Here is a 27,219-nt window from a genome sequence, read left to right on the forward strand (position 1 = left end):
TTTAATAATGTACAGCCACAAAAAAATCTATGCGCAACAAGTCGGCATCGTCAGGCGAGTTCGTTCTTCCGAGATTAACGTCTGAAAATCCGCGGAAGAGTTTGCCACGGCTACTACAGCAAGATAGAAACATACACGTGCGCCGTACAGCAGCCGTCCTGACTTCCGGCGAGGTGCCCAGAAAGCGACGAGTTCGTCGATAACATCACGACTGACGAAACTCGTCAAGTTAAAAAAGAAGACCAACAGCATCCAACGCACGCTTTCCTCTTAAGCGCGGTAAAACAATCTGCAGTGCTATGAATCTTACGACCATAAAGACAGCTAAATTAGCCTCTAGCTAGCGCATACATTGACGTAACAACTCACGTTTGAAAGATCGTTCATATGCATATACGCCGGCGTTCGCAAAGAGCACGACCACCGTGCAACTACTGCAACAACCGCACGCACGACTCGCTCAGCGCGAAACGCGCTCTGTCCGCCATGTTTAGACAGCAAAGTAGTCTGCATCGATGTTGCCTTCGGCGAAGCCGTCTTCGCGAGACTGCTTCGCGAGAATTGGAACGCGTCCCAAGATGGCGGCTGCTCGCGTAGCCGTCTAAGTAGACGTCTACGAGGGGGTATTGGAACGCACCCTCAGCCACTAAAACCCACCAAGATATTCTGACATCCCCTGAGTTTTGTTCCATCTCTGAGATATATCCGAGCCCCTGGGTCGTTTCCTTACGTTACAGCACTCGCGTCTTGAAGCGACGAGGCAAGAATGGACCTGCGAAAAGTCAAAGATGACGAGAAGCTTCGGCTGTGTCGGTGGTACTACCGGGGCGGTTTCTTCGCGCTCCCCTTTCTTTGGCTGGTGAACGCGGTCTGGTTCTTCCGGGAGGCATTCGTTCGACAGCCATTTGAAGAACAGAAGATGATTAAATCCTACGTTATCAGGTCCGCGATCGGCGCCACACTGTGGACCATCTTGCTGGTGTCTTGGGTGACGTATTTCCAACTGAACCGGGTCGAGTGGGGCGCATTTGGTGACTCCATATCTTTCATCACGCCGACAGGAATACCCTGACGCCCACTATCGGAACGACCCACCTGCAGAAAGCGATGCGCGATGTGTACCAGGAGCCTTGCCTGCGAACTTTGTTTTAACGCCTTTGAGTGCTTGTGTCTTCAACGTGAACGGTTCCCTGCCGGCAGCAAAATGAGACTTGCGTCACGAACTGGTTGGTCAAAGCGAGGCTGGCCATAACTGGCATGTAGCGCAGGTTTTGTAATGACTGTTTTCAACTACAAGAGTGACTTTGCGCACGACCGACGTCATCATCCAGGCTGCAAGCTGCTGCTTTTTTTTTTTTTTTTTTGTTAAAAGCTGCTCTCAGCTCAAAGAAGATATATAGCTTGCAATTATTTGTGTGAATGTTAGCTGCATTGCCAAAAAATTTGACAATTAAACCGGGGAGAAGTTTAAAAAAATTACTGTGCACAAGTTTTCATCAGTCATGAGAACGTGCCCGCAGCAGCTCTTAAGACCGTGAAAGATGGCAAGCATTATGAATTGCTTCAGCTAGTTAGCCATGCATAGCAAAGTGAGGCACCTGTTTGTATGCTACTTTGATTTGAAACACCAGGGATATAGCTAGACAATGGGATAATTATTGCATGTTTATGTTTTCGTTTCTCAGCGTTCTCAGCCGATTTATTTTCCCTGTTGCATCATTACAGCATGTGTATTAGTGACTACCTATGCTGAGTACAGCTTGTAGACGCACTTTGCCATTGTCTCCATGTACCGCATCCAAACTTCATGGAGATGCAGGTCTCTGTAATGAAAAAGCAAGCTTGTTGTAGAATTTATGACAACGAATAAAATTTGCCATCACGGTTGCAGGCAGAAAGGAAAATGGTGGTTTAACTTTGACAAAAAAAAGTTAAAATTTGTTCCTACTGAGCAAAAGTGACGCTTTGAGGACTCTTCACAAAAGCATCCATGACCAACTGCAACTCATCTACAGTCCAGTGAGCAGCTCTGCAAGGTTCTATGATCTGCAAGGCAAACGTTGAATAAGATCGGTACCAGGTTAAAGATGAGCCAGCAATTTTTGCTTGAAAGGCACACACATACCTTCTCAATAATGTCAATGAAGAAATCTCTCAGATCTTTACTGTGGTTCAGCCCATACGCAATGTTGACAAGTGTCCGTGTCAGCGACTGTAAATATGAACAAGCATTAAATAGCGCAAGCAACGATAGCAACCAGTGGTTACAGTTTTTGCCTTCCTATACAATGTTATGATCAAAAATGCTTGTAATCATCAAGTGCCATTGACTCGTCTTTTCTTTTGATGTGCTATGACTTTACAGTTCATACCACACTCAGCAGTGGCCATCAGATGAAGATGAGTCATTGTAGTTACTCTTGCATAATTATATGCCTTGTAAGTGGACACTAAATCTCACCTTGAAATTGGATTCCACATCCTGCAAGGTATGTTTGGAAATCTGACTCCGTAACGAGAACAGCACCGAGTCCTTCAACCGGTCAATATGGTCCTTGTCGAGAAGCAGTTTCATCTCACGCAAATGCTGGAGGAATTCGCGGTCCATCTCCATACCAGACTCTTCATACTTGCAGTCTGCAGCAAGTGAATCCATTTCACGAAACAACTCGAAGGCAGCAACTCGGACTGAGCAGATAAAATGCAACTCTGCATGGCAGCAGCACCCAAGAACAGCAGAATCGCCAAGGGTGACATTGCAAGGTGATTATTTCTAGTACTCTCCTGAAACAATATATTCAGTACCAAGACCATTCAGTGCTTGCAAAAAACAATGACAATTTAAAAACCTCATTAATTCCAAGTCATTGGGGCTGATAAAAATGTTGGAATTAACCGTATTTTCAAATTAACCGAACACATTGCAAAAAATTTGGCCCAGGTGAAAAATTTGATTGCGAGAACATGTTGGGTGCATGGTTTGTTTGAAAGTGTGGAGGAATCCTCTTTAGAAATGATGCAATAAGAAATGTGTGAGGCTTTTCTGTGATTTAGCCACAACCAGATGCCATTGAGCACGTATCTCTTTCACGCACTGCAGGTACAAATGTATACGCATCCTAAGTTATGCTGAATCTCTGTGCGGAAAGCACAACGTCCAAAATTATGGGTGTGCTCCCGCAAAATTCAAGCCAATGTCCGCATAACCCTGGCATTTCTCTACCTCTATCACTTTCCTCTCAATTCCTTTCACCCCAACTGACTGTCCCTCTTGGGCTGGGCAATATTATGTTTCGTTTTATGTACCTTCCTCTATGCTAATCTAGAGCATTTTCAATTCGTTTGTCCCATTGTCGTTCAATTCGAATCCTCATTACGTCCCCCTTGCCCTGTCCATTGACGTGCTTTCACTTCTTGATAGTCAACTCGACTTGATTTGTCAGGCCACCAGCCTGCTGGGTACTGATAGCTTTCCCACAGAAAGTATATTAATGCTAATAAAGTGTCGAAAGGAGCAAAATCATCTGTAGTACAATTTCAAGCCAAGCATCTGAAATGAATGTAGAAAATTGTTTTTAAAGGAACTGAACACTGATCAATACGTGCCATAGTGTTGTGGTAAAAGTGAGAACATCTTGCCACCATATTGTACAGACTCGGTACCCCTATTCCCAAGAAATCAGAATCTATAATCTTAATTTGGCACTGGTTGAACTTCTTGAATGAGAGAGACGGAGAGAATAAACTTTTTTTAAGCGGTATCCATTAAAACTTTCACTGACAAAAATATGGGTCACAGCCATAACAACTTTCAGTGTGGAAATAGAAATGGACACTACTCTGCACTAAAATAGAATTACTGTCTGACAGGTGAACACATCACCCTTCCTGACATGCAACCACTATTGTGGTTAGTGATCTTCGTTTCCAGCACCAGAATACATGAAGAAGGAGCATGTAGCAATAAAAAAAAATTCTCTAAGATTTTCCCACAACGTTTCGAACTAAACTAATGCGGAATCGAGCACTTTAGATAGGAAGCCTTCAGATGTAGTGAAAAGGAAGCGGATGCTTCAAGTCCACAGTTTGGTCTCTGCGTTTTACGGTTCATGTCGGGGCACATTTTCGTTTGTGCACACTTTGTATGCATAAGTGCTTTAAGATGCTTAACATTTGCTGCAGCGAGTATTATGACAGGAACAGGTCAAAAGCAACATTAATGAGACCCTGAAATCAGTGTGAATTGCAACATGGAGAAATGAGGTCACGAGAAACTTGGCTAATTAAGCATCTGGGAGAAAGGAAATCTTTTCTCCTTGACCCTGACATACTGCTCAAGATATAAAAATTTCAACAACTTCCCCCTTCAGATAACATCTGAAGCATATTACAGTGAGCACCCGTTGTCTGCAGCTATAGCACAAGCATGCCAAACAGATGGAAACCTGGACACTTACTTGGGTTTCTACAACTCCACAAGCGGATCATGTGGTCAGCACAGAAGACAAAGTCCTCTAGGCGCAGGTAGCCAAGCTTCTTTTTACCGGTTTCAAACCGGTTGTGAGTTATGTAAACAATGGCAGCATACTTCCTGTAGGCAACAAACGATGCCAAGGAACTGTAAGTGGCTACGAAACAGCGACTGTCTGCAGCCTGCATGACACTGACAGCAATAATTAAAAACACAAGAATTCGACTGGGGACCATTAGAGTTTCCACGAATAAACAGACCTGGAAGCAATTTTCAGTGAGAATGGGCAAGCACGTCACTGTTTGCTCATTATTGTGGTGCAATTAAAAAGATTTCAGACCAATTCCAGTTTCCCATCTACCAATACATGGGGACTATTTAAGCACTCTGACAGGACGATTGGCATATAAATTATCTTGGCACTAATTAATCCAGAGTTCAAAGGTCAGCTCGCTATTCATACAAACTATCACTGAAAATAACACTAAGAAACGTTGCTGTGCACGAGTGAAATTCAGTGATGGTGCATCTGACTGTCTGCATCTGGAAAATAATACAGATTTTAATTTGGGGTTTCATCACTACAGTGGTTAAAAAACTAAATGCCTGTTCACAGACCACATTAATGCTTAACCTCGCTCTCTTCATCAACCAGCTGCAGCTCCTGCTTTCTTGTAAGGTAACCATATATGCAAAGCAGAGGGCAGTGACCACACCTTCTCAGCATCACCAGTGAAAAAAAAGTTTGCGTACCATATCATTGCAGTGGAAATTTGAAGATTTAGTACGTGATTTTTTTCAACTCTACAGATGTAGCGAAATAAGCTATGAGAATCATTAACCATCTCTGACACAACAATTAAAACAAATAAAATTTTTCATTTACACTACTAACAACCGATACTATACCATCATAACAAGCCGGACTATACCCACTGCAGGGCGAAGGCCTCTCCCATATTCCTCCAATCAACTCAGCCCTGTGCAAGCTGCACTCACTTGATCCTCGCAAACATTCCTATCTCATCCACCCAGCAAACTTTCTACCACCCCATACTATGCTTACCTATTTTGGAATTCAGTCTGTTAACCTTAGCAACCATCAGTTATCCTATCTTCGCACTACATGACCTCCTGCCGATGTCCATTTTTTCTTATTTTTTTTTTAGACTAGAATGGTCATAACCAATATGCTCCTCAACCCACTCTGCTCTCTTCCTGCCTCTTTATATTATATGTACTACTTTTCACTAGTCATATTCATACTCATGACTCATGAAAAAAATTTCATGCACAGTGTAACTTTCTACATATTCCCATCCGTTACACAATCACATTTCCATTCAGTACACAGTCAGGGCTCCGTTTACTGCACACTTCATTGTACACTATTACACAGTCCATTACTTTATAAAATGAAACTGCAGCATTTTCTAGCCCTCTATATATAGTTTCTCTTATGCGATAATGATACAACTCAACATGTTGCTTCACAAAAAAAGACACCAAACCTTTTTTGTCTTTCATGTAGCAAATTCACCCACGAAAATGATGCAACTGCTTGACAATAAGGGCATTTCTGCAATCTCCATCAATGGAAATAGAAAACCTAATTCAGCACAATGTGATGCTTCCTCTTATAGCTTGAAAGTAAAGCAGCACATGGTTAGCTAAGTTCATATTACTCCACCTCTAAATGAACAGGTGCTCAAAGCAGCGCGTGAACTGAAAAAACAGCATTCAGAGGGCTGTTTGAGAGCAATGGTCAATCACCTTGCCAGCTCTTCCGGAAGCAGGAAATGAGTCTGAATGTTCTTTGTCAGAGACCCTGGTAGCTCTTCGACTGCCTTGTAGACCCGCTTGATGTTGTCGAACTGCGACAATTTGAGCACACACAGCTATAACACTTTCTGGCAATTTTTCCTAAACTCTAGATTTAGCAAGAGGTGGCAATGAGGGAAGGTAGGATGTAAAGTGAAATTGGGAATTTCAAGACTATACATCAGACTATAGACTCCAGATATGCCTGCCTTCCATTCTGTACCACACGGAGGGCACTCATACACAAAAGTAACTAGCGAGGTTAAGCTCCATTAAACAATTAAGATGTGTGAAAGCACAGCGATGTCGGCGCATGTAAAAGTCCTTAGGTGGTAGAAATCATTCTTTAGCTTTCTAGTAAGGTGCCCCCTTTCTCCCTTTCACTCAAACCTTCTTCCTTTTCCATAAGGCACAGCTCAAGTGTCCAGCGAGAAGTGTGAAAGAGACTGCGCCTTTCCTTTTCTGTACACCAACTTACAAGGCACCCGTGTACTGTTCAAAGTCAGTGCACATTAAAGAACCCCAGGTGGTCGAAGTTACCAGAGCCCTCCACCACGGCATTCATTGTAGCCCGAGTCGCTTTGGGACGTTAAACCCTATACACTAACCAGCTAAAGTATATGTATTTAGTTAGTTTGTTTTTGAGGAAAAAAAAGCACAGTATCTGCCTCACTCCTGGGTGGAAACTTATACAAAGCGGACAAACAACTTCCAGATTAGTGCTTTAGCCCACAAGAACATGTGTCACAACATGGCCAACAAAGCATTCATCACCGCTCTTTCATGACACCAACATCACTTCTTAAAGATGCACATTCTGAACCTATACTATAAAAGCAATCAGTGAAGTTTTGAGCTGTTTGAAAACTTTGTGCTGTTACAATTGCCCAAAAATTCGTGTAGTAGGTGACGCAAGCAACTAAGCAAGTCTACTTTATATTAAGCAAACCTGTAGTGACAAGCAATTTTACTTTACCCTGTGTTATTTTTAGAACAGTGACAATTAATCAAGCTATAGCACCAGTTTTGTGTGCTACTGTTCATGAACTGAAATAAAAAATTTGCAGTTGTGTGATACAAAAATAAAAACGCTGGCAGGTAGCTAGGTCATAGCATCAGGATAGCAAAGCTTAGGAAACAATGAGCACTGCTCCTAATTGCTGAATTACATAATTCATCTCTGCAGTTAATCTACAAATTTCAAGTAATATGTGTTCATTCCAACTAGCCCAGTTTGCCGTTCTAAGCGATTTCAAGTACGATCTGCATAAGTGCTTACATGCTTTGCTGCATCACGGATTTCACTTTGAAGCCTCAAGGGAAAATGATTTCGGTGAGAGCTGGTGCTTTAGGAGACTACGTAAACGACTGATACGAAAAAAAAGCTCGACAATGTCAGCTCAGAAATTCCTGAAAGTATGACCTTGAGATCATTTCTGAAAGCTGGGGCTTCCCTATTAATCTCTACAACAATATCAGTATATATGGCACAAAAGAAAGTGCAGAAGTATGTTAAAGGGAACCTAAAACACATTCTTCAGAATTCAGTGAGGTACAGTTCTACCACCGCTGGCAGCTGCCTGAGAGACCCTGCTGCGCAGCTCAGTCCCGGGCATACAAGACTGGATCCCCAAGCGTGCCTATGAGGTCGCCAACAGACTTGACCTGCTGGTCATCTAGTAGGGCAATATAACTCGGCCCTATATAACTATCCGGCTAAATAAAGGTTTCTTCTTTCTCTCTCTGCGTTTCGATGGAGGCAAAACTGGTTGTCAGTGTGGTAAAGATCCACACTCCGGAGCCCTCTACTATGTACCCCTCTCTCTTTTTTCAGTTTCACTCCCACCTTTCTCCCTTTCCCACACTCCGGAGCCCTACACTATGGCATCCCTTTCTCTTTTTTCACTTTCACTTCCACCTTCCTCCCTTCCCTTATGGCAGGGCTCAGGTGTCCACAGAGCAAGTGTGACAGATACTGCTTAATCTTCTACTTTCTTAGGCATTTATGTTGAGTGCAGCCTACCCCTGAAACAAGAGACAACGGCACATTACAGTTTCAAGTAAACTAATACTGCATCACAGACCTGACGCCTGCAGCTCTTGATGTCGACGCCAGTCTTTTCACTGACTTCATCCAAGTCTTTTCGGTTCCGTGAAGATAGCTTCTTGCCAAGGAACTCTCTCACAACGTTCTGGTCAAAGTCATAATATCTGAAGCAAGGCATTTCATCAATGACATCCTATGTCCACAATATTCAGAGGAGTGTAAAAAATAAATAAGCTAAGGAGAAAAATTCAGTTCACTAGATACACTGGTGGCAGCTCAGAATATGGTACTCTCTATTACAAGAAAAAAAAAAAAAAGATAGCCATGATTGAATTGCAAGGAAAAGTATACCAGAGTACAGCAGTTTAATACAGCTTGGAATAATGCAGCTGATGCCAGTGATAAACACAGAATGTATGACAGTGGAACAAGTTTCCACTCTCAACTATATCATCGAACTGGTAATTGTGCCCTTCCACATGGAAACCATCCAATTCTAGCTAGAACGGCTTATGCTTTCAGCTAGAAAATTCCACTTCTTGCCTGAAAATCGTGATGTGGGTGTGGTAAATTTCCACTTGCAACGTCACTCCAACAGGAAAGACAATTGAAAAAATGCTCTTGGAATGGGTATACCACTGTCGAAAGTCTGCTGCCTCTTCATTTCCATGGGAGGTAATTACTTACAAAAAAGCCAAGCATTGCTTTGGTACGACCTCCATCGCTAAATGTTTTACACGCTTCGCTAGAATTTGGAGGTCACAGCCTTTGTCTGCTCCAAATATAACTTTTCTTTTGCTCGTCCTCACGAAGCCAACTCACTGCACATTGTACATTACTAAAGTGCACCTCGCAATCAGCATTCGTTGAGTCTGTGGCGCCAGTTGGAATGTCCATTGCTCTGCGAGGTGTACGGGACTGTGCAGAAGTCTCTCAAGCATTTGAAGTGTCCTGTAGTGATCCAAGACATCGCTCTTGAGGAGCTCCAAAGGAATGTCCGTCTCTTTCATGCGTTCATTGTAGTGCAACGTGACGGCTGCATCTTGCGCTGTAAGTACAAAACAAATTAATTTAACGCCGCTTTACATACACGCTCGTTCCTTGCAATGCTTCTGTTCAACCGCCGATTATGCATGGTGTGCGATTTCAGGGTGAGTGTAAGTAACGATGAACATAGACTTAATTTGTTCGCCTGTATTTGCTGTGCTAGTAGGCTCCATGTACACACAATTTTTTAGGTAGGCACTAATAAAGTGATTTTGAATAATTACGAGAAGTTGCTACAAGCGATGCTCGCTCATTTCAGTATCGGGTAAAGCGGAGGAAAGATCGAACCTGAATATCCCTCAAGCCATAGTTGGAACACCTCTGGATCAATCAACGTATTATTTCCCACAAAAACATCCACTTCGGCCAGCATAGATGAGCCGGGAGCTAAACAAACACTGGGAATGTAAGTAACAAACTTCGCTACACGGTCGTTGAAAGCGAAACCAAAATACTGTAGTTGCTTCTGGAGAGAAAACGTGGTTGGAGAACTTTCCCCTCCGATGCCCGCCTAATCTGGCGCGTTGGTGCTGATCGCCGTAGCAGTAGTTCTCTTGTTGTCTTCACATTTATAGACGCACATTTATTTTGGTAAATTTTTCTCAGTCGGTTTATTATTACGTAAGTTGCAAGCATGTACGTGCTGCTAAACGGAGCTATAAGGGAGCCCCGTTTTCGCATGTGTGATGCGCGCCATTCGCTATCCATTTGCATGCGCAGCCGAAAACACTGAGATGTCGCGGCCGACGCCATTGTGATAAGTGTGTGTGCGTGGTTTTCATGGTGGAAATTCTTGGTTCGCTGTTTTCAGATGAGAACACTACTGCATCGTGTACGGATGGTGCAGTACCACATGTAGCTCGAACTCGAGCGTAAAGTGGACTCGGCGCGGTCCTCGCGGACCTCGTCACAGGACTCTCTAAGGGAGAGAAAAAGAAAAGGCCCAGCAAAGACATGTCCGGACGGCCCTTTCGCGGCGGCCGGCGCGGCGGGGGCTACTTTCCCAGGGCCCCGTATCGCGGCCGGGGTCGGGGCTTCAGAGGAGGACCCTTCGAGGGTGGACGGGGTCGTGGTCGGGGAAGGGGTGGCTTTGGCTACAACAAGCGGTACGACGACGATCGGGACCGCGACAGGGACAGAGACAGGGATCGGTACAGCAGAGACCGGTACTACTCGAGATCACGCTCACGGTCTCGTTCGCGTTCTCGATCACGGTCTCGCTCGCGGTCTTACTCGAGATCGAGATCGCGGTCTCGCTCACGCACCCGCTCCAAGACACCACAGAGAGAGACACGGACGCGCAAGGTTCCCACGAAGAAAGAGCTCCAGGAGGTGAGTATCCAGTTGCGCGCTTGCCGGCTCCATGGATGCCATGTCATCCCTCCATTGGTGAATGTGCAAATAGCTGTCGTGTTTGCTTGTTAAAAACGTCATTGTCCCCCCTTTTCCGTCTTAGACATGCATTGTGCGGTGTCGAAAAGGAAACGCATTGAAAAAACTCCTGCCAGGCCGGTTGGCAGTCTAGCAGCATTTGGATGTGCGATATTTGCATTACGTACAACTAAATTTTGTTTCATTTCTTGACCCTCTCACTGCATCACAGTGTTGAAGCCAATGGCCATTGCAAAACCTTCCGCGGTGGTTGGTGGCCTTTTGACTTAGGGGCCATTAGAATGTGGGATCGAATCCCGATTGATTGGAGGCGAAATGCAAAAGATGGCCGTGTGCTGTTGTCTGTGCACGACAAAGAACCCCCAGGTGGTTGAAATTGATCGTCTTTACGGCTCCTTTTATAGCCCTTGCGCAGCTTTGTGACATTAAACCGCGCATACCACGTAAATAGTCTGTAAATATTGGAAGCAGGTTGTTGTCTTTGGATGTCAATGCTGGTAATGTGCAGCTGTTAATGTATTTGATGGTAGAAACTCATATATTGTCCTTAATGGCCCTACATTAGAAAGTCCAATAATTAGTCTTTAAGTGCTGCACAGTTCAGTTTATAGTTTTGCCTGTATAGCAGCACTAGCCTTTTGTTTCCTTTGAGCGCAGTTCAAGACTATAAACTATTCATGCCACCTGCCACAACTGAGCTGCCGCAAATCTTTGTGTTGTGCGCAGAGATTTAGTGAACGCGGCTATGAAAGGCCATATTTCCTGGCCACCTGTTGAGCATCAAGAGCTCAAGCATGAAAATTAGCAGACTCTTGTTGCCCTTATTGTTTTAGCCATGTGGCATGTGTGACATGCTCGGAATATTGGAACATTGGGGGGAGCATAGTCCCCTTAATATTGTGCGGAGTTCATATCCCCAACAGACCGATTATTACCGCTATGAGGATCCGCATTAACCTTCCTGATTGGAGACCAAAGAAAGTTGAGGTGCGGGACAAGGATTTGCCAGGAGTTTTAAAGAAGATGCCCACTAGCTTTTCTTCATACACTCAGGTGCCCCCTATTTATTAACTTATTTTCTGCATTGCATACCTTTGCACAAAAATTGCCTCCTGGTTCGGTCATTTTATTTAAGATTACATATTGAAGAATATTGTTAATCATTACTTATGTTATTGATGTTGTATAGATTCAATCCTTTATGTGCTACGTTTTACTGGGTTTCCTACCAAATTCAACTGTTTCCAGAAATCTGTGCGTCATCATTTTCATCAGCAGCTATGTAGTTGCTGCTATTACTGGCTGCTGCTCCCACCCTGTGGTAGTGGCAGTACTAGGAGGATGGGAATGCACCCCCCTCCCCCCTCGAAAAGCTTTTTTCGAAAATTACATTTTTGGGCTTTCATGGAGTATGCAAAGAGAATTTTCCAGCGGCCGTTTTTCTAAGCAAGATAAATAAAGACCTCCGAACAATCAAAGCTAGAGCTATATCCAAAAAACATGCCTACGGCGTTTACTTTTCACTTAGCTATTTTTGTTTCTATCTTTTTTGTTTTGGTATTAAGAGGTCCATCCCCCCTCAGAACAAGTTCCCGGGACTTGGCTTCCTCCACAGGGCACAAACTTATTTCTGCCAAGTCAGCACTAAATCTGTCTGCTAGGATGTTCGGACATCATATTGTGTAGTCAAGCTTGATGTTTTAGCTTTCAATAGTTGCTTGCTTGCTGTCGTCATTTTAAGTCCCTTATTTGTTTATAGGCAGCACCACATATTTTCTTATGTACAGTCTTTCCCATAAGTAACCGTGTGGCCATGCCAACCGAAGGTGCAGACCTAGGGCTAAGCAGCAGCAGTGCATGCTTGCTGTGCGCCGCTGTGAAAGGAATTGGCATTGGCATCTTAAATGGGGACAGGGGCTTCTATGCCGGCGCTACGCCTTCGCTGACCACTGCTTTCTGGCTATGAGTGTACGCCGGTTCATATAAGCATGCTCTCTGATTCTCTTTCATGGGATGGTAAAAAGTAGGCGAGTAGCATGTGCGGCGTTCAATTTTGTGTCCTAGGAGTGCTGTGCTACTGAGCAACAGCACTATGCACAGCAAAGTTCGCTCAGTGCTCCTTTTTGGTTGGGTTAGTTTTCCCAAAGAGAGAGAGGCGTCTCTCCATTACGGCTATGAGAGACGCCGTAGTGGAGAACTCTGGTAATTTCAACCACCTGGGGTTCTTTAACGTGCACTGGCATCGCACAGCCGCCGGGAATCAAGGCCGTGATTCTATCCCGCGTCCTTGAGCACAGTAGTCGAGCACCGTAACCACTGCGCCACCCCGGCGAGGCTGTGCTCTTTTTTGGTTGGCGTAATGAAGCTATGCTCTTCATTAGTACCATGCATGTTTAATGTCAGACACAGCTCCTGTAACCTGAACAGTTGGGCTAATATCTGTTTTTCTGCTCATTTGAAAGTTTCAACAACGTAAGATGGGAAACTGATCTCGAAAACTCGGTTGTGAACTTTTTCTTGTGCTTCCGGGTCTTTTCTTGTGACTTTTCGTTCAGCTGTAGGAGAGATAAAATGAGGCAAGGTGACCAGCTGTTTTAAGTGTGCCTTTTGTGACACACTGGATTTCCTGAAACTCAGTATCGCACTGCGTAATGCTTTTTGTAGTGATAATTATCTTGTTACATAGGCCTACGGGCAGTTTTTTCATTTCATGAATGAACCGCATTAAAAAAAATGTCACTCCCACGACTCAAACATACGTAGCTCATTTTTACAATAAGTATTGCCATTTTTTTATGAGAACACCAAGCTCTAGAAATGAAAATAAAACTGGATGCGCAGCATAGGACTGGCAACTGTTCTTTATTGCCTGCTATTAGCTGGTCATCCGATATCTAGTTTAGTGCCTGCTGGCAGTATGGTGCCATCGAAAACTTGTAAACACATGCTGTATGCAACCTTCAATTGCTATTCTAGATCACAGCTGGAACCTAAGACTTTCCACTCTTCCTAAGTTCCTGGCCTTAGAATGGTGAACGCTCTGCGGAAGATTCAGTGCAACTAGCAATAGGATTTTTTGTGACACCCTTCACAGTAGAGAGGTTTTCTTGGGAGATCATTCCTTTGGGAGCATTTATGTAACGCGTTTGCAGTCGCCAAATATTTTTGATGAGTCATCCTCTTTGCTCAAGCTTCCTGCATTAGCTTTGGCATCACCAAGCGGTAGGAAATGCAGTGTTGACTGATTTGCCTCATTACATATGCAGCCATAAGGGCGCTGGAAATGGCTGGAAGCCTTACCTCAATTTTTTTCCTGCTCCATCTGAACGAATGGGTAAACAGAAGACTAAAAACCGCAGAAAAAAAAATTAACTGTGGTTTAGCTTGTGGTTAAACCTGGAGTTATGCGAGAGCTATCTGCATGGCTGCTCTTGGGTTTGGCTTGAAAGTAAAGACATGTCTTTTGAACATAGTAGCTTACTCTATGGTTTCAGCTTTATTTATGCCATAGGGGGCACTTTTGACCATTAAAGTGCGATGAGGCGAAAGCCTCTATCGCGCGGTGGTCCGAAGCCCTCCACTATGACACCTATTTCTATTTTCACTCCCACCTTCGCGATGACACGATAGCGTAAGCTACCAGCTAGCATATAAAGCTCCGCTTTAACTGAGCCGTATGAACATGTCTGTGTGACCTAGGGATAACGTGAATGCAAGGCCCTTGGCAGGCCGATTCTGATATCACCTTCCCATATGAAAGGAGAGACCCGAGTTGGCAGCTCCTGCCAACTCTTCTTCTCCTTCTTCTTCTCTTCGGACAGGTATGGCGAAATGGCGAGACAGGGGCCAATGTAGCTCTCACTACAATGTTTTCGAGATCTGTTGCTGATCTTACTTTGCCGACACTCCAAACGAGCACAAAACAAAGTACAGTGTTTGCCCATTCGTTGCGGCTACGGGAGGTGCTTACTAATATATTATCAGCTTCACTTTGCCAGCCAAAATGAGTGTTGAATGAGTTTCGTTACAAAAGATTGGAGAGTTGGGCTAGTTGAATGCAATTCATTTTGGAAATGATCAGCGCACGTAGACAAGGACTAAGAAGAGGGCTTTGTCAGGTTGGGTGGTTCATGTTGAACGGAAAGAAGAAACAGCTCAAACGGATGGGACGTGTAGAAAGGCGAGACAGACACATGAGCTGTCTATCTCACCTTTCTACACGTCCCATCCGCTTGAGCTGTTTCTTCTTTCCGTTCAAGGACCAAGATCAATAGATGCACGAGTGTGTATAAATAGCTGTTTCTGGAAATGTGCTCCTTCTGCAGAGAAGCATGCATACATAAAATTGGCGACTTGAGTGGTGACCGCATTTGAAGCTAGTTTGTTACTTACTCGTTGCTCTAGTCTTCACTACACCTAGTGACATGTTTTCTTGGCAATGAAAATAAGGCTACAGGGCTGCACATCCTTAACTGTGTTATTCCACAAAACATTCCCCAAAGGGGATCACTGATTATGCATATTATGCATGACAGCGCAATAGCGTAGCCGCTTCCATAGACAGCCATGCCATAGAGACACCCATAGCATGACCTGCTCCCGTAGATGCCATATACCAAGCCAAGCCAGGCATTCTTGCATGTGTCGGTTGATGGTTCAACTCCCGACCAATGGCTGGTGCAAATTGAGACTAGCAGTTCTATGCTAGGTCTCGCGCAGATTCTAACATGTTTATACCCGCGGTTGTGCAACAAATTGGGGGCCCACATTTCTTTCGTAAATTGGGATTAGGAATTCTACGCTAGATCTTGTGCAAATTTGAGTGCAGTCCGCAATCTACCTGAGCACCTTCCACCTCACCTTGCGTGGCAGCAACATAAAGCCGTAAAAACTCTTTCTCACAACTTTCCAACATGGAAAATGTGCCGTTATGTTTGAAATATGCCTTAAATAGTGATGGTGTACTATGTTTTGAGACCAAAATATCTGCAAGTGGGATATATTCCACCTTATAGAAAGGATGGCATGCTTTTTTTCCATCGTTGTAGCTTCTTTGCCAGAAAAAGTTATTATGGCTGACTTGAAGCCCCCCCCCCTCTCCCTTCTTTTTTTACCTTAGTGAGGTATCTGTGATTTTTTAGCACTCACTCCATACTCGCATGTAAAAATCTAAAACTGAAAATACCTTGAGGCTTTTACGTTTTCTTTTTGTAATTATTTTAGCATGTTTCTCTAACTCTTGTGAAATGTTTTTAGTCGACTGTTTTCGCCTCTAAACGTCTTCTCGACACCTGTAGAGTGGAGGTTTCACTGTTGCTCTTGTTTTTTTTTAGCAGACCTTCTGTGGGAGACCTGTCTATATTTGTTGTAAAGCACTTGCTTCATCTAAATTTATCTTCCCGCACCCCCCACCATTATGGCGACCCTCATAACCTATGTGTTGCTTCGGGACATTAAATACCACAGTTTACATTTTTTTTTGTAATTGCTTCAATTTGTGCTTGCTGTTTTGGAGACATTTATGGGAGGCAGTTTATCTTTTGTTGTTCTGGCCGTGTGCAGGCATTTGGCTATCTTTTTCTGTAGATGCATACTTTAGAGGCTGTTGCATACTTTTCAATGCAAGTGTTTATGTTTGACTTTCTGATTGGACCTAATTTTTTTAGATGCATTCTTAGACATGCTCGATACTTCGGCTTTCAAAATGAGTACCTCAGTCCTCCAGGAAGAAGAAGTGCCTTTCTAAAGATTCATTCCCATTGACAGCATGGCCAGGATAAGTAAAAGTTGACCCTCAAACTGGAGTAAGGGGGCCTTCACTGTAATTGGCAGCTACATACGTGAAACATTATTTTTGCTTTCACCATCTCAAGGATTGAGCTCAAAGAAGTTTCAGCTAATCTGAAACAAATGTTGAACCTCAAGTAGATCTCATAGAGTGTTGGTGATCAGTGACAGCGTCCTATGTGAAGGAAGAGCTAGTAGCATTGGTCTGCTAACGGTGCTAGTCTAAACGAGAACGAGGCCTGTCCTTACACTATGCGGGCGAGGAAAACGAGGGCCTCCTTGTAAGCATAGCAGGTGATTTCCTCCACGTTTTAGCGTCATGCCTTCCGCATTTCCCGCTGAAGACAACAGGCTCGTGCTACCTCTCGTCGCTGCTAGGGAATTCGGCATTTTCCTGTCCGCGTGCTATGCAACCTACCTGTTATCAAGTCCAGCTGTCACTTAATTGGAACGTACAGACAGAGCCCATCCCACATTCCATATAGTGGTTGACTGGGGACACCAACTTGACCACAGGGAATGCCCCTTGTATAATTGTGGCCTTATTTAGCTAAGCAACCATGACAACAGCGCAGCAAGTTATTATTTACATGTTTTGTACAGCTGTTGAAATATACTCTCGTAACATATGGCTGCTGTTTGCTTGCTATGGCACGGACTACAGTCGGAGAAAACTCAAGAACGCAGCTGTGACCTTCCAGTTAGTGGCTTTACAGTTAATCCCCTTGTGCTTGACATGTCGCCGTTGGGGTTTGAACCCATGGCGTTCGGATTTTGCGTACGGTGCCCTGCCGCTGAGCTACGGCAACGGATGTTTACTCTTGCGCTTTCTTAGGTATTTGTGTTGTGCTAACTTGTTCTAGAGAGAGTGTGCCAGTGCCGCTTAGAACGACACCAAACGGAGAGGGCGGGAGCTGTGATAACCCTCTTGCACTGCCTGCGACGTCAAGGCCCTCAAATTTGAGGCCCTTGTTAAGCTACATAATTAGCAAACAATTGCAGATTTGTCTGCATTACCAATTCTGATTGCAGGAATAAGCAGAGAGCAGTATGTATAATTGGAGCCCCGAAATTATTGTGGAGTCATGATGCGGAGGAATGATGTCTTGGCTGAAATTGCATAATGAAGCATCTGGGAGGGTGGGAATTTTAGTCTGTCCAATCACAACTCCTTAGTACAGCCCAAAATATTTAGTTTCCACCACCCCTTTGGACAATCATCCACATCTTAAGGGGATTTTGTTTTTGGTCCAGGAATGGTCAGGCATGGCTGTTAGGCCTTCAATCGCACTGTCTTATTTACTTTCAGATTGCTGCCGCCGTCACGCAGTCAATAGCCAAGGAGAAAGAGCAGTTGCTCAGGCCCAAAACACCAGTTAGGACGCGATCCGGCTACACGGAGGCTTCGGGCTTGGCCAGCACACGCCGAAGCCTGAGCCCCGTCGCACGCAACGACAGCCCCTATGGGACCAGGGACTACGGCGTCTCAAGGCCCAAGACCCCCCAGCACAAGGCAAAGGACTCGGGTGACACGGGATTCAGGTTGGTGGTGGCTGCATTCTCTTTGTCAACTTGTCAACTTCCTGTTTCACTTCAGTCTCTTGATTGTCAGAACCGAAGACACTTGGGGACATGCCTGTCACTCAGACCTGTCAAGCTGCTTTTATGTGTCATCAACCCCCTTCATCTGTGAACCTCTTAGCTGGACTCACTCTGTCCAGTCCTCTGCTGTGTCCTCTCTCATCCTTTTACTGTGAGAGTGGTTGAGGAGCGCGTTTCCTGCTTTGAAGCTGACGTAACTTGAAGCAGAGACAAAGACTAAAGGGGAGCGAAGGAAGAGGGGCATTGTCATGAAATAATGCTTATTCCATTCAATGTTGTATGCACTTGTGGTGCCCTCTGTGTGTGTGGCGGGAACTAGTGCATTTTTTTCCGCCGCAAATTCCGCTCTCGGGATATCATGTTACACTGGCGTTGCAACTGGTGACAAGCTTTTTATAGCGCAGCTCTTACGCGCTCTTCTGGTGGTTGGGCCGCTTCACCGTTGGTGTCGTTGCCGGTGTAACCGAATGAAAGTGAGCCGTGAGCCAAAGCGAATTTCTCAGGAGAAGAGAAATTCTTATCGCCTTGTGAGAAAATAAATCTCACATCAAGGAGTTTTGTTATCGACCTTGGAATATATTATTATTTATCATCCTTTTTGTTACCTTTTGGACTGATTGTCTATTCTGCTGCATTTGTAGGGGTCTGTATGGTGTGCAAAGTAAGCTGAAGCAAGGTGGTGCATAAGGAAGCACATTGCTGTGTGTTTTCTTGTCTTTTTCTGCAGTGCTTTGTACCAACTCGCCCACATTTTCATTTTCGTTGTACGGACTGTTTTGATGCGCTTACACCATCATAATTTTGGTCTCATTGTCTTAGTTATATATTATACATCACGAACTGATTTTCAGTGCCGTGCCGCCCTTTTTATATTTTAACGCTACACATATTGTGTTCCTTTCTCTCTCTTTTGTACCTTTAATTTTTTTTTTTGGCAAATGCTTTTCTTGCACTTTATTGTTGGTGTCCAGGAGACGTTGCATGAAAACTCGCTGGGACCTCTTTTGAAAACCACGATGTTGTGCCAAGCTAGCTTTGATATTGCACTTCGTTTGCATGACGTAAGTTGCCAAATTAACAGTAGCTAGTTTACTAGTTTATCTTTGTTGCTTGGTGAAGCTGTCGAAGTTTGTTCAAAGGCGTGACCTGCCGGACAGTATATTCGTAGCTGTGGTAATTAGTGCAGCAGTGTTGGTAACCAGGCAGGCAGATTGTTATTACTGGTGGCAATTTACGGATAGTGAGAGTATCAGTAATGGCAATGACGTTGTTGTTAGTCTTCTTTTAGGCACATCACTATCAGAGGAGTAATGGCTTATTTTTATGTGACAGTAACACCTGTTGGTAGTGTTTTTGCTGAACAGTTTAGGCTATGCTCTCAAATTCACAGTATTCTATGTTATTCAAGGCTGCTAGTCAGGCTGATTGAGGGGACCTCACATTGATCACTTGCTTGACTAAACTCTGCGAATATCCAAATCCAGGGAATGTGTAATTTGTATATATGTCCCTGTGTCTTATCTTTACTTTCGCTGCTACCACGCCTAACTCTGTTACAGTTACAAACATAGACAACACACAGGGACGTAGCTGCCAGGTTAGAAGGCAGTTTTTTTGAAATGCTTTACTACTGCAAAATCCTGCCATCTGACGAGGGGGTTGTTTGCGCATGTTAGAAAAAAGAGCTGGCGAATTCCTGGTACCATCAGGAACTCATTGTGTCATTGTGTGCTGGTTGTTGTTGAGCCTGAATTTCTTTCAATGTTGTTTTTCAATTTTGCATTGTTGACATTTTGTGCTTGAATCTGTCAACCCACTCCTGGATGGTCTTGTACTGGCCTACAATATGACTAAATAAATAAATAAAATAAATAATAAGAAAATTTCTGTTTTCACGTTGGTAGCGTTAACACTTAACGGTTTCTTTTTGCAGCTGCACAGGACATAACTACCACTCACATTCAACTTCTCTCCTTTCTGCTAGTAAATTACAAGAGGTGCGAAGTATACATTGTACTCAAATATATTCAAAAGTATACTCAAATGTTTAGGCAACAATTTAAAATGGTTTGCATTTTTCTCTGGTTATCGAAGCCTACACAAAATGTATTGGCATGCCAGGGTTAAATTTTGAATTTGTGATTCTGCACGGACGCCATACGCAGGGTCATTGGATGTAGCATACTGTTGAGGTGAAAGTTACCTAAAAGGCAGCATCATTTGTCCTATTCCTGTGACATGCTCTCAGGTCTTGGGTAATCTGTGGGTACAAACTTTCTCTGCTAAACAGTGCTTATTCAGCCCCCTACCTGGTACTGCTGCTTTTAAATTATGCAGGGCCCAGCTGCTGGAGCTAGCCTTAAAGGAGAAGCAGAAGCTTGGCCTTGACAAGCTTGACTCGCCGCGAAGCTCCAGTTCTGCTCTGAAGGCAATTCAGGGTTACTCTGGCACACGTTCACCAGACGAGTCTGATCACGAAGACCAGACACCGCAGGACCTTTACGATGACCTCCCCAAGCCACTGTTCCCAATAGGCGGCAAAGGTAACTCAGAGTCTGCACGAAAGGCAGGTGGAGGCAAGCTTGTCTCATCATTTACACCTGTAGAAATGCGGAAAAAGCCCATTGACGATATCTTTCACGACATCGATGAATACGACCCTCGCCGCGATGCTTGGGAGGACCGCCGCGAGGGCAAAAGCAGCAGCAGCAGCCTGCGCTTGGATCGTCACCCCGATTCACGTTCTGAACCGCACCGGCCTGACTCACGCCGGCCCGACTCACGTGCTGACTTGTACGGGGACCTGCTGTTGGAAAGCCACACAAGTTCGCAGGTGGAATCGAGGTTTCACGGAGAGAGCAACAAGAGCCAGCGGCAGTCGTCCACGCTGATTCCAGGTCTGGGCATTGATGAAAACATTGACGACGAAGACGCATTCCTCTACGGGGACGAGGCACTGAGCACATCGCGTACGCCGTCCGCTCAGGAAAAAAAGCCCTTCATCGAAGAAGAACCACCCAGGAAGAAGCATCTGCCTCAGGAGTCATGGATGCCAACATCGCAGCGCTTTGGCGCCGCCCCCGCTTCGCCAGATGAGTCGGACCTGACCATCGATCTGAAGCTTCCATTCGATAGACGCAGAACTGCCGAGTCGGCGCGCTTGGAAAAGATGTATCTCGACAGCAGGCCACAGCACGCCCCTGAGCCGCCTCTTATCCAACGAGGCAACCGCCGAATGATGGACCGCATTCCCGATGATCCGGCACCATTGGAGACTTCCTGGAAATCTCAGAGGCACCGGACGCCATCGCCCAACCCAAGCCCACCTCCCTTGGCACCTCGCACGCCCAAAGCGTCGTCTTCATCCAAGCAAGCAATGTTGGGCTTCAGCTCCATTGAATCGATGAAGCAAGAACTGCGCGAGCTGAAGATGATGCTCAGCCGCGAGAAGGAAGCCAAGGAAGACAACTTCGAGCGCGAACGCAAAAGGTTGAGGTCACCATCGGAGGAGGGCTCCTATAGCCGGGCTGCTCGGAGCCCGAGTCCTCTCAAGCGTCGACGCGAAAGTTACTCGCCAAGCCACCGGCGGCGTGGGCGAAGCCCTGGTGACAGCTATCGTCGTCCTTCCCCACCATCATATCGCAGGGAGCGGCGCGAGAGCCCTTACTACCGTGGGGCTGCAACACCGTCTGCGCGTCGATACTCTCCATCACCTGCCAACAGCCCCTCGCCATCGTCTGAACGCTCGGGGAAACGCTGGTCACCGAGCCCGCCTCGGCATGCCTCTCGAAGGCAGGAGGGCAGGACGCCAGGACGTCGATGGAGTCCAGACAGTCCACCACCCAGGCCGCGACGAAGCAGCATAGAGCGGACACCTAAGCACCCATCATCACAGACGCCCTACTATCAGGGATCGGCAGCGGCATCTCAAGCAGCCTACTACGACCAATCCTCTGGACCACCCTTGATCCCGCCGCCAAATCTCTCAGTCCCACCGCCCAATTTTCCCGTCAATGCTCCACCGCCCCAGGCAGCAGCCTATTTTGCTGGCTACCCTCCGCAAGCGCAGGTGCCACAGGAATATTCTTATCCTCTTCCATCGTCGCAGCAGGCACAGCAGGCACAGCAGCAAATGCGCTCCAACCTTCGCGTAGTGCCGCTCCAGAGTGGGATGGATGACTCCATGACGCCAGTGAAGCAAGAGCCGTTGTCCCGAGCATCCATCAAGCAGGAGGAGAGCAATGCAGTGCCGGTCATCAAGAAGCAGCAGCAAGTGACGCAGGAGGAAATCGACACGTACCTGCATCTCGTCGAGACTAAGGACAGCCAGAGGGACAAGATTAATCTTCTGAAGCAGGAACTCATGCGGCTTGGGAAGATCCAGAATGAAATAATGCGGCGGAGACAGCATGATCGGTGAGTCTGACCATCGTGTAGGGGCATCCCAGGGCTGTAGGGATGTTGCCCTGTATGTTTCTGCTTCTTGTGTGCTGTTCTTGCTCAATTGCTCAATATCATTAACACTTTTAGCCCCTCTCCACCTCCTCCCACCCCAGTTGGATTTTGCACTGGCCAGAAGAAAAGCTGGCTAAGAAGGGGAGAGTGTGTGTGGGGGGGGGGCAGCGCTATCTAGTAAAAAGAGAAAGAGAAGGATGTATGGTTGCAGGCACACCCCTAGCTGGTAGGAAAAAAAAAAACGTTAGTACATATGTATGTTCTAAGATGTATGATTACAAGAGCAGCTTTAGCTATTAACGATGAAAGGCATGCCGACAGGTGTATGCTGACTGAAATATGTCCTTCACAATTCCATCTTTGTTCATGTTCCCATCATGGACATTGCACATAGTCGCAAACTTTCTCTTCGGTGCTTTGACGACGAGTGTTTCTCCTGTGTGATGTTGTTGCGACGTGCCCACGGCTCAAAGCAGCAGCCTCGATGAAAGCAGTTGGTAACAAGTCCTCCACACCGTCTGTACTTGATAGCAGACCCACAACCACCTTGGCGTGCGACAGAATGACCTGCCAAGGGTGGGTATGGTTTCGGATTTCGGCATGGAGCCAGCGATGCGTGCACCGGAGATTTCGGGTAGTGAAGCGCGCTCCAACCGGCTGTTTACTCTGGGGCTACCTATCACTCCTCCGGGAACACTACCGCCATCGTGACCAATTTGGGTGAACGTACCTATCATTCCTCCGGAAACACTACCGCCATCGTGACCAATTTGGGTGAAAGTAGCGTGGCTCAAAAGTTCCTTAGCGAAGTGACTTGCATGTGAGTTGACCTTTTTTTTTTTTATCGTGGAGCCATGGCATTAACGAGCATCAGCACAAGCCATGTATTATCCGTGGCTGTGCTGCAACTACCTTAAATTTCTCAGCTAGATCAGCCCCTCCAATTTCAGACGGTAATTTTTGTTTAAAGGAAGAAGGCCGTGCAGTAAGTGACAGTGTGTTTTACAGTATGTACAGTATGTAAGCAAGTTAGGCGCAAAGCTCATTATGCAAGAAAAAAAAAGAAAAGCTTGTGTGCCATTCATCCATCTGTTTGTCAATCGTCAACAAAAGCATGCGGTCAGCCGCTCTCATGATGCCGGTTTTTAGCGTTGTTCGATTTGGAAGGTGTTTACTGCTAATCATAGTGTTGGTCAAGCACGGTGAGAATGAGATGAACATGCTGAACGCCTGGCTTGCTCATACATTCACCAAGCGAGCCGCTGCCCCCTCCCGCACCCATACGCTCGTACCGTGGGAGCTCCCGTCAAAAAACAAGTACATAGGCATGCTGTGATGTTTGTAGAAAGGTAGGATTGAAAATCAATAGAAGACTAAGGTAATATTCAGCAGCCTCGGGAAGGAACAGCAGTTTACATTAGGTAGCGAAGCACTGGAAGTAGTCGGCGAATATGGCTGCTTAGGACAGGTAGTAACCGCAGATCCAAACCATGAAAAGGAAATAAGAAGAATAAGATTCGGATAGAGTGCATTTGGCAAGCACTCAAAGATTATGACTAGCAGCTTACCGGTATCGCTCAAGAGGAAAGTATACAACAGTTGCATCTCATCTGTACTCACCTATGGGGCTGAAATATGGAGGCTAACCAAGAGGGTTCTACTTAAGTTGAGGACAACGCAGAGGGCTATAGAACGAAAAATGGTAGGGATAACGTTAAGAGATAGGAAGCATGCAGAGTGGGTCAGAGAAATAACTCAGGTTACTGACATTCTAGTGGAAATCAAGAAGAAATGGGCATGGGCAGGACATGTAGTGCGAAGAGAGGAAAACCGATGGTCGCTTAGGGTAACAAACTGGATTCCAAGGGAAGGAAAGCGTAGCAGGGGGCGGCAGAAAGTTAGGTGGGCTGATGAGGTTAAGAAGTTCGCAGGGATCAAGTGGATGCAGCTAGCACAGAACTGGGTTAATTGGAGAAATATGGGAGAGGCCTTCGCCCTGCAGTGGGTATGATCAGGCTGATAATGATGTTATCGGCGCACAGCGTCTTGGCTCGCCACCAGGGCATGCGCCAGGGACTGCGACCGCACAGAACTGAGGGCTGTGCTTTGAAAAAAAAAAAAGAGGAATAATAAATTAGCAACAAAAGTGACGGGTGTGGGTTCATTATGTAAAAATGCGCGTTACGCGATCGAGTGACTTCGTTTGGAGGTCACATATGCCACTTGTTCAGGACAGAATTAAAGGAGCCAGTAGTCTATGAGAGTGCAAGGTAAACGTATGGGGATATTATGTTATTTTTTTAGCTTTTTTTAGTTGATCTTGACCAGAATTAGTCGTGTGATGATTTTAGGTGGAGAGAATATAAATGCAAAGCGGAAGGAAAAACAATGCGCTGATGGATACATTCCCTTTCAATTTTCTGCCTAATAGCTTGCGAGGGTCTCGGCTCCCTAATTATCACGTGCTACGTGATGCTTGCGGTATAATAGGATGTTCCTCATCCAACGCTGTGGATGAGGGTGGCGCTGGTGAACACTCTCAGGTTTCTTTTACAGTCAACATAAATACCCAAGAAAGCGGAAGGTTGAACAGCCGTTGTTGTAGCTCAGTTGGTAGAGCACTGAATGCGATATTTGGAGGTCGTGGGTTCGTCTCACCATTAGCGCATTGTTTTTTCTTCCGCTTTGCATTTATATTCTTTGTCCCTAAAATCATCACAGACTAATTTTGGTCAAGATCAACTAAAACACATGCACACAAAAAAATAATAATATCCCCATACGTTTACCTTGGACTCTCGTAGACTGTTGGCTCCTTTAATTGTATCATAACAAGCCCCTCATTTCCCTTTCAATTTTCTGCTTGTTCAGGACAGCTTAGTTAAAGCACCTTCTGTAGCTCTATCAGCATTCACATTCTGTCACCCCTTAGGGAACTAGCTTGAATGCTGAGAGGTGCTTTCTAGAGCAGAGTGGATGCGTTGATTCCACAAACAACCTCCTGGTTTTGCTTTGTTATTGTACACAAGGCGTGGAACTTGGGGGCATTAGTTAGGCACTAGTTAGCACAACAAGTCAACTCTTCGCATTGCCTAATTTAACTGCCTAATTTAAATTACAGTGCGCTAAAGTAAAACCTCAGCTTTTGTGCCTTGCTCTCTTGAACGCGAGGCCCACCGGTGTAACGAGCGGCACTAGTGTGTTCCTGAAGAAGCAGCCAAGGGGATCACGTGTCTCCTTTTACTGTTGCTGGTCAATTGTATTTATGTGCAGTGTTTAGGTTAAAGTCGTGCTACTCTTTTTTTTTTTTCTTTATATATTGAGCGTCAGCTTCGCTTTTCCTGATGTTGCATTGTCACTACAGCTGCTGCAGTTTGTTTAAGCTGTTGCCATGGCCTCTTGCCATGGCGAGACTTGAACTACGGCGTCACGTGTAAGCTCCCGTTTCTACCCAAAAACGAAGCTGCGAGAGAAGCTTGATTAGTCGAGCTGCGAATGGGCGAAGGAGCGAATGGTCATTTTTACATGTGCAGCAAGCATATCAGCTAGCATGGTTTCGTTTATGTACTCGGTGCTGAAGAGTTCCGTGAGTAGTGGCCGATTAATGGGTGCACGCTCACATCTGTGTGCTTAGCACTTCTGAAGCTGAAGAAGGCTGATTACTGGCACAGTGCGAAAGGTGCTGGTTTCTTCATGGAGCAGCACTCATCCAGAGCAAGGAAGGCCCATCTAAAACCTAAGAGGTCTTGAATTTCTTCTCAATGGACTCATTGACGCTTGACGGTGAAAGTTTCGCTGAAACAAACTAAAAGACCCTGCAGTAACGTGCAGTGGCATGCATGATGAATTAATTGACTTAAGCGTTTCAGCCAGTACTGAAGTAGTAGTTTCAAATGCCTGAGAAAAAATAGACAACCAAGGGCATTGCAGATAAGAGCCAAATATATGTTATGATCTGTGTGTAGTAAACAAATATTCACCCAAAGCTCATGTAGCAATGATTGTAGTCAGTGTGCAAGAATTTGCAGCACGAAACACTCTGCACAGTTGCATTTAAAGATTTCTTCGCATTGTCTGCATCGCCCGGTTTGACTACTCTAGTATGTTCAAGAGAGCAGCCAAATGGCGCTACTTCTGCTGCTTATGTCCGGGAACACTCCTAATCGGTCGGGCACCGGACAGCTCTGTTCCTGTCTCGGAGGAACTTTATTACCAAGACTTAGACACTGCTTAACCTCTGATGGTTTCGCAACTTCAGTTCTTTCCATAACGGCTACAATAACACTGGTCCGCACACATGGTCGAAGCAGCGGTTAAAACTCGCCGGCTCACTCACTCGTCGAAGTTCCTTCTTGCTAAATAAAGGGGCCTAATACCTCAAAATAACCCTAAGTAGGCCCTGACAAGAGTGAATGCTAAGTAAAGAAATAGATAAATGACATATTTGCACACAACTAAACTGGCTGGGAAATCAAAAGACAACAGCTGTGCAGCGTGCCACTTAATGCATTACATGGATGCTGCCGAGACGTGGCATCACGTTACGCACTCGTGCCCAATATAGTATGGCATTTGTTTCTCACACTTACTGTGGAAA

The 27,219-nt window shown here is 45.3% G+C and overlaps 3 protein-coding genes across 8 annotated transcripts in view; 2 read left to right on the forward strand and 1 right to left on the reverse strand.

Annotated features, from left to right (window-relative positions):
• The first annotated feature begins 572 nt into the window (after positions 1–572).
• On the forward strand, positions 573–1,479 carry pen-2 (presenilin enhancer, gamma-secretase subunit). The gene has a single exon (XM_084584635.1). The coding sequence runs from the start codon at positions 767–769 to the stop codon at positions 1,070–1,072; it is 306 nt and encodes a 101-aa protein (XP_084440761.1). The 5' UTR covers positions 573–766; the 3' UTR covers positions 1,073–1,479.
• Positions 1,480–1,665: 186 nt separating this feature from the next.
• Positions 1,666–9,861, reverse strand: Fibp (acidic fibroblast growth factor intracellular-binding protein). The gene is made up of 9 exons (XM_084584634.1): positions 9,675–9,861; positions 9,189–9,387; positions 8,377–8,503; positions 6,245–6,345; positions 4,458–4,591; positions 2,462–2,637; positions 2,126–2,212; positions 1,949–2,046; positions 1,666–1,823 (listed from the first exon to the last, which is right to left on the reverse strand). Exons 1-9 carry the CDS (start codon positions 9,757–9,759, stop codon positions 1,745–1,747), a joined length of 1,086 nt encoding a protein of 361 aa, XP_084440760.1. The 5' UTR covers positions 9,760–9,861; the 3' UTR covers positions 1,666–1,744.
• A 246-nt stretch (positions 9,862–10,107) lies between these two features.
• Positions 10,108–27,219, forward strand: part of LOC146173221 (uncharacterized) — a 49,256-nt gene continuing 32,144 nt past the window's right edge. For 4 of the 6 annotated variants that reach the window (XM_084585077.1, XM_084585079.1, XM_084585080.1 and 1 more), the window contains exons 1-3: positions 10,108–10,718; positions 17,875–18,107; positions 20,505–22,583. In XM_084585077.1, the coding sequence (XP_084441203.1) occupies positions 10,341–10,718; positions 17,875–18,107; positions 20,505–22,583 (2,690 nt within the window). In that variant the 5' untranslated portion in view covers positions 10,108–10,340. The remainder of the gene's footprint in view (positions 10,719–17,874; positions 18,108–20,504; positions 22,584–27,219) is intronic. The other 2 variants (XM_084585081.1, XM_084585082.1) reach the window with 1 other exon arrangement.

The sequence above is a fragment of the Amblyomma maculatum genome, chromosome 11 (assembly GCF_055883805.1).
Source record: "Amblyomma maculatum isolate TAMU_Amacu chromosome 11, ASM5588380v1, whole genome shotgun sequence".
NCBI classification, from domain to species: domain Eukaryota; kingdom Metazoa; phylum Arthropoda; class Arachnida; order Ixodida; family Ixodidae; genus Amblyomma; species Amblyomma maculatum.